Source organism: Momordica charantia, assembly GCF_013281855.1.
Source record: "Momordica charantia cultivar OHB3-1 chromosome 5 unlocalized genomic scaffold, Mcharantia_2.0 BLBB01000005.1, whole genome shotgun sequence".
Taxonomy (NCBI): domain Eukaryota; kingdom Viridiplantae; phylum Streptophyta; class Magnoliopsida; order Cucurbitales; family Cucurbitaceae; genus Momordica; species Momordica charantia.
The window spans coordinates 23,014,538-23,029,558 of record NW_028275163.1 but is presented as its reverse complement, the minus strand read 5'-3'; the positions used below and the strand labels follow the sequence as shown (position 1 = coordinate 23,029,558).

The 15,021-nt window shown below is 35.7% G+C and overlaps 1 protein-coding gene across 4 annotated transcripts; it reads right to left on the bottom strand.

Annotated features, from left to right (window-relative positions):
* Positions 1-201: 201 nt before the first annotated feature.
* UPL7 (ubiquitin-protein ligase 7) lies at positions 202-13,459 on the bottom strand. Of its 4 annotated transcripts, XM_022289023.2 has the most exons (15): positions 13,017-13,452; positions 12,487-12,609; positions 12,007-12,247; positions 10,871-11,460; positions 9,229-10,227; positions 8,810-9,144; positions 7,269-7,547; positions 6,924-7,176; positions 5,710-5,880; positions 5,350-5,442; positions 3,282-3,389; positions 1,869-1,985; positions 1,491-1,580; positions 1,179-1,277; positions 202-764 (listed from the first exon to the last, which is right to left on the bottom strand). In XM_022289023.2, the coding sequence occupies exons 1-14, from the start codon at positions 13,038-13,040 to the stop codon at positions 1,194-1,196; spliced, it is 3,507 nt and encodes a 1,168-aa protein (XP_022144715.2). In that variant the 5' UTR covers positions 13,041-13,452; the 3' UTR covers positions 202-764; positions 1,179-1,193. The 4 variants fall into 4 exon arrangements, 1 of the variants encoding a protein (XP_022144715.2); XR_015790813.1 differs by lacking the exons at positions 202-764; positions 1,179-1,277; positions 1,491-1,580; positions 1,869-1,985 and having other exon boundaries at positions 5,750-5,880; positions 6,934-7,176; positions 13,017-13,459; XR_015790812.1 differs by lacking the exons at positions 202-764; positions 1,179-1,277; positions 1,491-1,580; positions 1,869-1,985 and having other exon boundaries at positions 5,750-5,880; positions 13,017-13,458.
* Positions 13,460-15,021: the final 1,562 nt, after the last annotated feature.

The window sequence follows — 15,021 nt, the reverse complement described above, 5'->3', positions numbered from 1 at the left end:
TCAACAATTAAGGCAACTTGCTCCTAAAAAACAAAATATTACTACTACAAGCTAGGGCAACGGTGACTGCCCAACTCAACTTTGAAATTAAATTATAATAAAGACAAATTATTAACACAAGAAATGATCCTTCTAGGTTACCTCGGCCTGATGGAGGAGGGTTTTATTCAGAATCTGGCCGATATCCAAAACATTATGAACTATCCCAACTCAAGCAATTTTAGTCATACCAAAATCACTTTCAAACATGTCTTGATGTTTTACAATGATATAGAAGTGATTTTAGAAAGTGACATAGCTATACAAAAATAACTCCCAAACACGCTAAGAAAAAAGAAGCAATTAAAAAAAAACTGAAATCACCTGAAGTTTGAGATGGAATCTGACCCCATAGGTTTGCTTCAACAAAAGCTGTCAAGATACTAGAATGGCTCAAATGGAGACACACTTTAGAAAAAACAAAAATAAAACCAAACGTAGACCAGAAATCACAATAATTTAGGAATTCACAGTTTCATCAAAATTATCTTCGAATTCTATCAGACTTTTCCTTCCAACAGGGTGAAACTGGGGCATGGCCTGAGATGAATGAGTTCAAAGAACAAGCCTGCCGCCTTGGATGTGCACTGCTTACAGACTTGTAAATAAGAGCGATTATCGCCCACGTATTGAGCACTGACCGATAACTAGAGGTAGCTATGGACTAACCAGTTGCGAGCCAGCATATATCGACGTGAGGAATCAGCAGTAATGATTAACAGACTCTGAAGCCACAGAAAGGGAGATCAGAATTGGTGAACGTATTCATCAAATTACAAGTTTGGTCCTGAACTTTTAGGATTTTGTTTAATAAACCCCAGAGCTTTTAGAGTAGCATTTAATAGATCCTCGACCTTCAATAAAGGAGTGTTAAATAAGTGCCTAAACTTTTAATGTCGTATCTAATAGGTCATTAGATCTCTGAATTTTCAACTCATTTTGACCCATTAGATATTTTATAAAACTCTCTATAGACACTTTTTAACATTCAGGAACTTAGACTTGTAATCTGACCTTCCTACAAACATATATATGTACATCTACCATGCCAAATTTTTGAATTGGTACAAGAGTTAACGAGACGTTTATTGTGTCAAAAAGAGGTTCAGATTTCAATTAGGAAGGATGATACTACATACCTCACACCAGATACTTTAAGAAAGTTCAAATCCTGAGTTGGAATTGATCGCATAGAGAAGCTTCAATCTCAAAGTGCTCGAACGTTTGTACGTAGGGAGCTACATGCAAAAAAGAGTATATAGAAAGAAAGGTGCAGATAATTAGCAGTTAGAAAACAGAAGAATTTAGGACATCACGGAATCCCTTATTCATGGTTAATCTACACTTGCACAATCATTAATTGTCAGTAGTGAGGTCTGTTTTTTCTATCAACTTTTGTACTTAAAATTTTTTTATTTTTCATGCAGATTCTTTCCATTTGTTGGTGGTACCTTGAGAGTATTGTAGCAAGTGGAAGCTGTTGGAAGCCGCTCGACATCCTGACCTCCTATGGAAGCCCATATCGGTACATCACATGAAACCTACAAGAGATTAAATTTCCATCTCAGATTTATCAATAAGTAACATTTTCTCCGTTATCTAAGATTCTATGCAGTCTAAGTAGCTCAATTAAAGTTGAGCACGGTATCACACGTTTACATTAGACTGTCCTTATCAGTTTAATATACTGATCAGAAGGAAACCCTCGACTCTGGGATTTAAAAAGAAACAACCCCAAACCCCAACAACAAACGAAAATGGTGAATAAAAATCCTATAAAGTATGAGCTGAAGAAATGCAACAAGAAACTTCAGATCGATAATGCACACCTTATGAATGGTAAAAGCCGGCTGCAGATATTTGAACCCAAGTAATGGAGCTCGAGAACAACTGGTGACAAATTTAAGAAGCGAACAACGATCTTTTGGTTCAAATCCTTTAACAACCTGTACCATTTCCCCCAACCCCAAAAAATATTAACAGAAAAATAAAAAACGAAAACGGGAGCAGCGCAAGGGGGAGAACAGAATACATCACAGGGCCGAGCATGATTAATTCCAATTGCCCTATAGCATGAGCTTTTTTTTTCAATTTTATTTTTATTTAAATACTGGTGTTAAATTTAAGGCAACAGCGTGATGCAATTGCAACTTTAAGAATTGATCTTTCTTCTACGTTGATACGTTTTAAGCATCAGCAGGAGGTTCAACAATATAAAAAAGATTTTTTTTAATCATATTTATCCTACCATCAGATCATAGAATTATCCAATTATACACAAGCATGATCTCTTACCAAAAATGTGAGCATGCATTTTATCTGCAAATTTGAAAGCCACAGATTCCAGCAGTTTTTTTTTTTAAATTATTTTTATTTTCAGTGAGCAATATCATATAGTTTTTCAATTCAATTGTCAAGGCACTCAACCTCTGTCCCCCCGTTGTCCCACACAGCAGACCTCCCCCAAGTCACACGCATGAGCAAATGCAAAACAGAAGAAAGATTTAATTGTGAGACACGCACAAGGAAACACAAGCTTCATGTTCTCTTATTTCTTAGGATTCGATAGCTTCAGCAAGAGATCATGGTATGGACAATCTTAGTAAGAAGGTTGTCCATCCACTCATATTTTTGTTATTAATTTTACCAATGATTTCCTTGTTTCTTATCACAAAATTTTAAAAAGGCCTTGGAAGATATCCATTTATATTTTTTTAGTTAACGTAGTAAACGATGTAGATAGGACTTCATGTGCACTATAGACTGATTGAAACCATTTCTTAGACCGAATAGGAGATTCTTTTTTTCTTCTAAATTTTTCCTGCAATATTAAGTTATGGCATAATTCCTAGATTTACAAAATTTTTTTGACAATGATTATAAATTTAAAGCAAAACAAATCAAAGTTCTAGGATGGTGAAGGGGAGGAGCTCTCTTGTGTCAAACGAGAGGAGCTACAGAGAAAAAAGAGTACCCTTTCTCTTACGGTGGGGCTGTAGGGGAACTCCTACAGTGAAGGAGTTTAGTTAGGAAAAAAAAAGGGGGGACTGGCAAAAAGGAGAGAGCGCGTGCGGATGTACGTGTCAGACAAGGACAATTAATTATTATTAAATATATTGCAGGTTAAGAGTTTCTTCGAATAAGGCATCAAATCAGTTAGAATCAATGCAGAAAGTTAGATATGAGTTATAACTATGAGAATGATAACCAAGCATTGCAAGTTATCGCTCCAGAGTTTATACCTCCCAGAAAATATTAATAGTTCGGCTGCCCTCTGTGTAACCACCTGTATATCGTGTATTACTCCTCAAATCATCAACGTCAATGTCATGGTTTCCACCTGAAAGCAACTACAAAATGGGATTTATATTAAAAATAAATAACAAAATGAAAATGAGGAAAAAGAAATAGTCTTTTCTAGTAGAGCCTTTTTTTCTCTCTCACCGCTTCTAAGAATTACCAATTAACCAAATCATGGGCCTCTTCAAGGCCTAAGCACTCAACCTTGCTCTTGGCTTACCATTGGCATCAAGAATTTGTCAATTGTGAGGACATTTTCAGCCTTTCTGCCAAAACTTTTGCAATAACTTTCATATGTTCCAGTCAGTTATGGAGAAGGCTTTAATTTTCTTAGGAAGTTAGGAACCATGCAAATATTACGTCCCCTTAGGCATTATTGATGGCACCATTTCAATAAAATCTTGAAACATCGAATGATGTCATACTTGATGGTTTTCTAAGAGGTTTTTTTTTTAAAAAATAATTGGACATTTCCCATGAAGCTATGCAGACTAGAGATTTAGGACTCCCGATACTAGCCCCAAAGATCACAACATCTTCAAAAGGTCTTTCAGACCATTCCTTATTACCTTGAGATATAGGACTCCCCATGGAAGCCCTCAAATATAAATCTGTCCCCAACGTGTTTCTTGTAAAGGAACTAGTAGAAGCTTTCAAAGGTTAAGGAGAGATAAATGATCGATTAATTCGCTAAACATCCTCATTCTTTTAGTAATTCTCTCTCCTGGTGGCTTTGGCACCCATCTTGTAGTTGTCACGCTGATGTCTCCAGCCAAGCACCCCATGCCATCACAGCCACCAGCAAGGTTCTCTAGTCCTGCCCTAAATGAGCTCATACATGGAACGAAGAGGGGCCATAAACTCCTGTAGTCCACCACAAAGTCTCATTGGCCAAAGAGAGTTTTATGGAAAGAGATAAAGCCCATTATAAAACCTCATAAACTGGGACTCTATTTTTTATCCGAAGGATATTTTTACCCCAAGCTGTTCCATGGATTGGATAAAGGACAATCCAGTGTCTTAGCAACTCCATGATGACTTGACTTTACTCTTCTCCACACCTTCTTGAGGTTGGACTCCTGAAGGGTTCCCACTCTAAGGGCAATTATTTTCGCTGCTCCCTAAATCCAGCTGGAACACTCTTCCCTCATTCTCCTCGATGGGCTCCATTTCCAACTGAAATTCCAATCCTGAAAACATTACGAGTTTCCGAAACAACAAGACTATTTCATTCTCTAACGACAACGGTCATGTTTTCCTCAAAGAGGGAAGGCATGTCTCCTTGCAGTTCTGGGGGAAGTCTGAAGAGTTGCTTTCATCCAAGGTGTTTTCTAAACTGCTAAAGAAAGGGAAGTTTTCCTCTAGGTGTAAGATGGAGGAAGATTCAAAACCAGCTTTCTAAAAACAGGAATAGTAATTTATTGTTTTTATGTAGATCTATTTATATTTTAAAATTAACTGCTTATTTATAGTTATTAACCTTTTTTTTTTAGTACGTTTATAGCTATTAACTGTTGTCTTAAGTATAACTTGATTTGGATGTGTAATATTTTTAAATTCACATGAAGAAATATATGAAAATACAAGGACAAAAGATGTCTTTTCAAACAGTTTTTAAAATAAAAAAAAAACAATAGGGAACAGTTAAATATATCCAAACAGACTCTTGCTACCATTGGAGAGAACATTTACTCACAAATAGCACTCTGCCATCGATCCTAACACAAGCAGAAGATTAACTCCAGTCTCCAACCAATAATTAAATCAAAACTGACTAAAAGTATACATCGCTAAAGCACTAACATAAATAACTGGAGAGGCTGAGAGGGAAGAAAGGAGCTATTCACACAGAGAACGAGATGAAAAGAGAGAGCACCATCAAGAAATATCTTTAAAAATAGATCTTTAGCATCACATGCATTACTACAATTTAGTTAACAATAGGGGAAACCAAGTCTATAGTGAAGAAAAAAATGAAGCGCATATGATAACAAGGAAAATAATGTATACCTGATTGAATTCACTTGCATTAAATAACTTCAACCAAGACGGTGATATAAGATCTGTTAAACCCCTATAGAACGCATTTGAAAAAGGTAGCATCTGCAGTTTAACGTGGAATGAACGTAAATTGGAATCAAAACAATAATTTCTGCAAAGCATAAAAGAAGAACCACTGCTGAACCATTTATTTTTTTTTTGGTGAGTTGAGTGATTAATTTATATTTCCTTAATAATTCAAACCATGTATGGATAAGATTCAACTGAACACACAAAAAGTGCAGCCTCACTTCTCTCAAAAATAACATAACCATCAGACATGAATTATCACCTAAAAAGGAAAAGAGTACATAATGAACAACCAATGACCTGTCGATTAAGTTTATAATCAGCAATTGCGTGAACATACTGCATCTTATTCTCATTTGTAACAGAAACATCCTTGCCACGATGTTTAAGCTCGATAATGTGTCGTTTGCCAAATGATTCTTCAGTAACAGTGAAATCCAGCGAGAGTTCTTTGACGTCACCATCATAGGACTGCCGTACCAAGAGATGGAACAATTAAAGTTTAAAAAACAATTATCTTTAAGATAAATATGCGCCTTTGCCTATTTCATTAATCATATTAAACAAAAAGGGTCTAGAGAATCAAAGGAATTAGACATAGCTTTCAGCAAAGGCTTAACCAATCAAGAACATGCATTATTTCGGTTATTGCACAGAAATTTCCCCATAACAGTTGGCACGTCCAACTTTTTCAGCTACACGTTCTTCTCACCTCTCATTCTACTGAACAGACTATCCAACTTTAAACTAATGACCTTTTGCTTGACCTTTTCCTTTTTCCCTTTCCACTACCATGCCCAACTCTTGGACATTAGATGGAAGTACAGTTACTGAGATGATGCTTCGAGCTGCTTCCCATCATACTAAACAGTCTGCCTCTCATCTGGGTGAGGTTTTAACCTGACCTGATGACCTAGGTCTCAATCAGTTCGCATAAGAAAATACATGTTTATTGCTTAGCCTTAACCCAGTCGAAGAACTAGATAATCATCTCATATATTCATATAAGCAGCAAGTTTTCAAGCATTAGTCTTTGAATTTGATACTTCTCTCACAAAATATTCTCATTATCTGTCACTTCCAGCACACAGTAAAAGACATAGCACCACATTTTTAACTCCATCACAGGCCAAAAATAGAGAGTTAGAACACTCTTCCATTCTCCCTCTTTCTTATATATAATATTCATCCAAAACCAAGATCCATCTCAACACCTACAACCAGTCTACTCATTTTTTGTTGTTTATTTATTAAAACTAGCATTATTTCTTTGTGAAAGCATATGCCTTTCATGTACCTTTCCATTTTTTTTTTTTTTTGATAACGGAGCTTTGCTTCCCTGTAACTTTCCATTTTAATCATGTAAAAAAATATTCAGACATTCAACTTCAGAAAAAAAAGAAAAGAAAAAAATAATACAGAAATGGTAAAGAAAACCTGTAATACTACTAGGTGGTCATTAGGGAACATTATATCATAATTTTTGCTTGTCCTTGTATATCCGAATAATTTACCTTGACATACATGAGATTCCTGTAGAGCTCTGGATCAAGTGTTGATAGCTCATCAAGGAAGCTATACCGGCCTAAGAGCTTATGGACAAAAACATGTGAAAAGGAGTAATCAAGCAATATTCCTTCATAGAGAGCCTTTCCAACAACTCTACCAAGAAATTCAATCATCTGGATACCATTGTCAAGATATCTTGCAGATGCATTGGGGATGAGAAGTCTGTCTGGAGTAGAGGTTTGAGAGAACAGTCCATATCTAAAAGTGAAGGAAAACAAAATTACTTAGATTATTGAAGGGAGACCTAGAAAGAAAGACCACAATGATTCTATGCATTTTGTCCAACTTACTCTGGCGAAAATGCTGCTTTAGCTATATCAGTCAAAAACTCTTTGGATAATCCACCACAGTCTTGGCCAGCCTCAGGGAGGCCACATTCACTAACAAATGAAACGTGGATAGCTGATTTCAGCCTTGGCCCAAGGGAATTTAATTGTCTGAATCCATCTTCAACAACATGGCTACGACGGACTACAATTTCGAATGACCGTGATGCAGGTCCACCAACTTCTACAGCCATTTTTCGGGAGACTTTGTCCATCTTGACAAACTCTCTGAACATTTCAACTCTGCCAGATATAAAAAGAAGAGGAGATGAAAAGCCTTTGATGCGAAAAACAAAATCAAAGACTTCTTTTTGAATTTATAAGTGCTTTAGAAGTTTCAATGAGCATAAGCAGCAGAAGCATGTCATGTTTCAGTCAAAGATCTGAACGAATTTCTTGTATAATGTATTTGGAAAGGGGAAAGGACTAATTTTTCTTGAAAAAGAAAAGGAACAAGAATAAAATTTTAGATAAAACTATTAACGAGAAAAAAATAAAAGAAAAATGTAAAATGTAAATGGTGAGTGGAATTTTTGTGTTTGTTTTGTGAGAAAATAAGAAAATAGAAGCTTGAGCATCATAGAAGGCCATATGAATAGTTTGTAGATAATGAAGAAGAAGAAGAAGAAGAAGAAGAAATCGCTCTTATGCCGTGGAGCCCTATAGAGTACTGGACTTCAGAAAACCATCCATCGTATTTTTCAAGAACGTAATCAAAGCAAAGTATCTAAACATAAAGGATGTAGAAGCTGAGAATTGTGCAAAAAAAAAGGTCAAAGTGATCGGTATGAAAACGAAAGGAAGAATGGCCTCATAGAAATGGCATAAGGAATTGAGTAGAGTAAAAACCTCCATGTCAACCACAGAGGAAAAAATAACTCGGCATCAAACATGGAGGTCGTAACACTCAATTTGGTATCATATGGAGGTCAAACCACTTCTGATGCTCAATTTCAACACAGTATATGCATCCATGTCAGATGTTCATAACTTCATGTGCCCAATCCCCTCTGCTCATGCTCATATATTCATAATCTTTCACATCAATATATGCACAGCAGGCAAGAATCAAAGCAAACTAAAAGAAATCAGATGAAAAAGCTAAGCACTAAAGGCTGTCAACACCCATGAAAAGTGCACCAAATGCACAATGTCAAGTTTTATATTTTTCCACCTTAGGCAGCAGCTGAAGGAAATATCACATTTCTTGTTGAAAAGTTTTAAATATAGTCTCCTTCTGTGGGGAATCACCCACATACATCTTTGAGGGTTTTGAAGATTCTTTAGAGTCAATGCAGCCAGACCAAACAAGACAGGTTTTTTTTTTTCAAAAAAAGAAACCATACAGAATATAATAAATGAAAATTATGGAGCAGAAGTTGTAACAGGTTTAGGTTCAACTCAGATTGAAATAGTAAGGAAGTTGAAGTGGAGGCAAGTCAAAATCAATGAGTAGCAAAGCTTCACAGCATAAAGAAAATAATCCTTTTAGTTAATAATCTCACCTTTCCTCAAATGGGAATACATGTGGTGTGGTAGTAATAATCGATCCTACAGTTGGAACTGTTAAAGTGTCATCTGCCCTTAAATTATCTGATAAAGCTTCGTGAGTTCTTGCAGCAACTGCAACAGGTGGTCTACTTGTTCTAGCTGGTGAAAGCCATAGAATAGGAGGACAGAATTGATGCCTGCAATCCCTCTCATACATCAGATGCAGGCACCTAATTGCAGATTCCATGAGGGATGTGTTCTGCTGACCAGTACCATGTGACAGGCCATTATACACGAATGTGTTAAGCACTGATGCAATCTTCCTTTGCTGCTCCAGCCTGAATGGAACCTAGTCCACACAATGAAGTTCACAAATAAAGTACCACACATATGAAAAATTCATACAATGGAGGGGAGAGACGAAATATCTTGCCTGTTTTTCATAGAACTCTATGTCATCTAGAACTAACAGCAGATGAGCATAAGTGGCACTGAAAAGATAGAGCAGACATGACAAATCTTTTGAAATACCTTGTGGACCACAACTCAGAGATTTTATGTCCCATAAATCGCACAAGTCGTCATCCCCCCATCTAGAACTAGATTGAAATTCAATTAAGTCCATATCATCAACACCTGCTTGTGGCTTGCTTGTGAACTTATGAAAGACATTTACCCACCTACTACCTCCATCCTTACTGACTTGCTTTTGCTTTTTGCCAAAAACTTCATCTTTCTTTTTACTACATATTTTACTTGATCCAGGAAAGTGACCTTCAACTTCACTTGTATCACTGGGGAAAAGGGAACTTTCTAACACTCCCCATAGATCGACAAGAAATCCAGGAGTAAATGATAGCATGTTAAGAACAGGTAAGGATCCCACCAACGGATTCAACAGTGAGAATATTCTGAGCATGTACATGTAAAAGTATGATATATCAAGCAGTTCCAAACTTTTCATACATTCCATATTATTTGATCGTGCAGTTCTATTTTCAGAATTAACATCTGCATTTACTTTTGTCAAAAGATCTGTGAGATGCCTCTGTTCACAAATAGGCCTAAACATATCTATGAACGACATGCATAAGGGCATAGATGCCATTACATTTTTTAGCACAGCTGCATCTGAGGGCTCACAAGAAGTTACATAATCGCTTTGGATATCTTGGTTCTTCTTTTTACTGCATCCAACATCCCCAATCAAGGCCAAAAAGTTTTCTGCCAAAGTGACAACCACACGAACATATAACACATAGTCTAAACTCTGCCCAAACCAACCAGAATCCCTGACGTTGGTTTCACTCCCTGCTACCAGACATATAATATTTGTAAGAGCCCACCCAACTTCCGGAACAACCTTAGAGCCATAATCAACTGATGGCTGATCCAGGTCAAACATTCCCAATAAAATTGTGTCTTTCATGGCCTGCCATCAACTGCCACAATTCAATCAGTGCTGGATTCTTTTAAACCAATGAGAGATATTCATAGCAGATGTAAATCTCTTTGATACTAAAATGTAACAGCTGTTAATTTTTTAATAGAACATTACAATAAAGAAATATAATTTTCATTTTGAGTTCAACAATTGTGAAGGTGGAGGATCAAACTTCCAACCTCGATGACTAAAGAAGGGTAATTAGTGCTTTATCTACTAGCAACAAAGAAATACAACTTAATTGTCCATGATAGAACTGCCAAAGCGAGCGGCGGTAATTGGCATACATCTCCAATCAAGAGGTTGTGAGTTTGATCCCCCACCCCCACATGTTGTACTAAAAAAAAGTTCATAACAGAAATATGTTTAAATTTTTATTATATGTAAATTGATTAGGTACTTTATCCTTCGGCTGTAATTTTGCAAAATCAAGAAAACGAGCATATCTAAATTCATCATTTGTTCCAAAAAAAAATGTAGCTCATTTGTTATTATCTCCTAAACTTAAGCAACACAAGTAATTAAATAACTGACAGATACATTATACAAAGTGGCAGTGAGCCTCATCAGCAGGAAGCAAGTAAGCTATTCAGTTTCCATAGTATAAAACTTAATGAATAGTGGCCCTTACCAATAGAGTCCGGAAGCAAGGTAGCAAGATAGATCTATGCTTTACAGCTGGTATGAGAACAGGCGGCAGATTTTGAACAAGCCGAGGAATTGTAAGTATATACAAACAGTATTGTTCAGCAACATGATGCCCTTCCCACGAAGTAGTGTCGCTCATATCAAAATTTATTAAACGAAATGGTCGTAAAGCTAAAGTTATTGCACTCACGGTAATAACAAGTAAATCATCTGTGCGGACAGTACTGGTGGTCTGTGAGGACTGGAGAACATCCAATTTACACATGTATTTTCTGACTGATTGGTAAAGACCACTTTCAGAAGTTCCCAGATAATGAACTAAATCCTTCGATGCTGCATCAGCATCAAAACGATTATTCTCATTTACACTCTTCCACCCATTATGATCAGTTAAGACGATCAGGCGCATGGCTAAGGAGGTCATAACAACAATTTCTTGCTCCTTCGCATGCAACTTGTCAAAATGCACAAGAATAAATAAGCATAAAGAAATGAGCTTCCTTGATTGGTAAGTCCATATTCTTCTTTCTTCAGATGTACCCATAGCCAAGGAGCAAAAGTTGTTCTTTGATTCTTGACATGAAAATTGGTGATAGCATGTTAAGTAAAAAACAAAGGTATAATTAATTAAAAAAAGAAAAAAAAGATAAGTGATTGTACCAATGAGTTTAAAATATGGAGATTTCATCGAGAAAATTTTTCCTATGAACTGATTCTCTCTTTTTCGCACATCTTTTTAATTTCCCACCCCATGTGCTAATCATTTATAGAAAGCTTCCTAAAATGAGAGTTGATATGTGAGGATACTAGTACCGAGGATTTAAATGCTTCAATTTTAATAGTGAATCTAAGCATAGCTCAATTGGTTAAGACATATATTTCTCAAATCCTCTCATCCTCACAAGAAAAAGGAAAAAAAAAAAAAGAAAGAAGCTTCCATTTTAATTGTGTTTACTAAGGAAACGGGCAAATTAAGTTTTTCTACAAAACCATGTGTACATTTTAAACAAACGTGCAGAAGGAATCAAGGTGGTGTTTACAAACGTAATAAAAGTCTAAAATGACATGTTAAAATATAACTGAATAATAACATGAGTATTTGTAAAGATAATTCCATACCAGTAGAATTGATGCTTTCAAACAATATTTTGAAGCAATTCTTCATACAGTTTATATCTCTGGTCTGGATACTTCGAGGTCGTTTCAGAAAAGATGAGATAAAGAAGAGAAATGGTCTCACAATATCATATGAAATAAATGTGCTAGCCGATGCGCCAGAATGATTATTCACCAAATCTTCCCATCCTTCTTGAAGCTGCAAGGCAGCTATCTTAGTCACTCTGTAGCGCCTCCAAACTCTCTGCACGAATTAAAATATTAGTTCGTCATTCCAAATTTTGAAAACTTGCATCTGTTTCCAGGACTAGCTACATAGATGTGAAGTATAAACATCATACTTAATTCAATGACATAGAATATAGGCACAATGATACAATTCACGAACCATTGTCTCTGCATCTTAAATAATCAGTAGCTGTAGAACGTGCAAGATAAACTAAGAATGGCACTAGTAGACGGCTACAAGTAAATGCAATGCACCTGAATAAAGAGAGCCGCAGCTGCAGCTTTTCTTGCATGTTGACGTAGCTCTCTCTCCTGGATAACCTTCAGAACAAGAGCATCCCTTGTAATTTCTTTTGCACTCGCTCCCCTCAATGATACCTGAGAATGTCTCGTCAGGAATGTAAAAAGCTTAGAAGTGATCGAACTTCTTTATGGGTATTATATCCAATGTGTTCGTCCCAAAAAATAAACACCATGGCAAACTAACCAAATCAGTCACCAAATTCCATACTAATCCCATGCTAATTGCTCGCAAATCAGAGTAAGAGAAGAAATAGGCAGCTAGTGCAAAGAAACTATTCGGCTGAAATCAGGTATACAATGTGTGTTAATCTAAAATTCTACTATTATTGAAATTTCGTTTGAATAATAATGAACGAATAACTACCTGCTGAGGAGAAGATCATTGTAAAAGAAGAAATTCGTGAAACCGGTGAATTTGTGTAAACATTCAGGCAGATGATTTTAATTTTAATTCTATAGAGGGCGGACGAGATAGAGAGAACCTGATGCTTGGAAGGTTTGTCCATGGACGTCTGGCAATGGTTAGAGCAGAGCTCCAATCCTCATTCGCTTGTCGTCAATGACGATTCGGTAAGCTAGTTATCGACGCGAGCGTACCAAACCCCTCCCCGACCAGCAGCTAGAATAGGAAATTTCAGAGATCATAACGCGATGGCTCAACAATTATCGACGATGCTACTTTTTAATTACTGCTACAGAGATCTCTGATCTGACGCAGATGATGAAAAATCCGTCGGAAGCTTGTTTCCATCGATGAGTGATCTTTTCACCAGCTACGCCATGAGGCACATAATCCTTCGTCGACGAAGAACAATACGCACCGGCGATATCTGCGGCGCCGGAGGTCAGCAGTTGAGAAATTTTGCAGTTACCAGAAAATAACAATTGTATAAAATAGCTTATTTAACTTTACTCGTTTGGATCGGCGTAGCGCTCTTCGGTCAGTCAGATTTGGTAGCTGTTTTGTTTTTTTTTCCCCTAATTTTCACAGGGTAATATTACGGGGTCATTTCAGTAAAACACGTACAAATCTCCCTTCTATATAATATATAATATGTCAATTACCGCTGAACTACTATTACGAATGTATTGAAGTTTCTGGATTCTTTGTTTCCTTTCTGTTCTAAAAATAATAAAAAAAACTAAATTTCAATTTCTTAATTTTTTTTCTTTTTTAATACAATATATGATATGAGAATCGAACTCACAACTTCTTCATTGAATATATATGTCAATTAATGCTGAGTATACTCGTATTGGCTTCTTTTTTTTAATTTCGTCCTATCATTTTGGTTCATTTTAATTTGATGTCTAAAAGTTCCAATTTTGTCTATTTTTCTTTTTTTAGTACAACATGTGGGGTGGGGAACGAGCTCACAATCTCTTAGAGATTTATACCAATTAATACGGAGCATGCTCGTTTTGGCTTCTTGTTTTAATTTCATCCTATCATTTTGGTTCATTTTAATTATCACCTTTATATGTGAGTATATTTGGTTGATTCAAAATTGAGTTCCTATTAGGATGAGTCGACCTATAGAGAAACAAGGTTTGCGAATGAAAGCTTGCATAAAAAAGATAGACACTTCGATGTTTAAATTAGTATTAGTACAAGGAATCGATCTGAAGACGAGCTAATCATAATTGCAATCTACGTGTAGAGTCTACCCTTATATTTATAGACATTCAATAAAGTTACCCACTCATTGACCACTTTGTATATTGTGCAAATTCCGACGTGAATTAAGTGGTAGTGTTGAGTTGGGAGTTAAATAGCAGTTGAATAGTAGTTATAGGTGATGTCAATTACTGCTTAGCTCGCTTTGATACTAACTTTTTTTATTGGTCTAAATGTCACGTCATTTTTTCATCACCTAACATATTATATTCGGTTAATTATATGAATTAATTTGAGAATTACATAATAGAAAATTACTGACAATTTTTTTAGCTACCTTAATTAGTTAGTTTGGTACACTTATCTACAAACTCAAATATTTTTATATACAAATCCTCCGTTAATTTGGTATCAAATATATTAGGTTACAATGTGCCTACCCACGATAAATATGTGCATAAGAAAAAAAAAATCTTATTTTCACCATTTGTTTTTTTCTCCTTTCTTATGGTTAAAATGTAACGACGATGAGTAAAAATCTTTTCTTATCACATTAAACTTTGTTGAGTTCACCTCGATAATTGATAAAATACATAAATTACAATTTTATTAGGTAATATTATTCAATTAATTAAAACATTAATAATTCTATTTAATATTTCGATGAGTACTTATTCGAATAACACTACAAAAAAAAGTAGTTTTTTCCTTTTCTAAATATGCTCAAAATTGACACCAAACATGCGATGTTCTTGACCAGTATATAGTTGGCCACAAATCTTTAAATTTAAAGTTTAGTTGAAAATATAAAATTTATCATTCATTCAGAGGGAAGGCTTGAAATTTTACAAAAAAAATTGGATTTTATT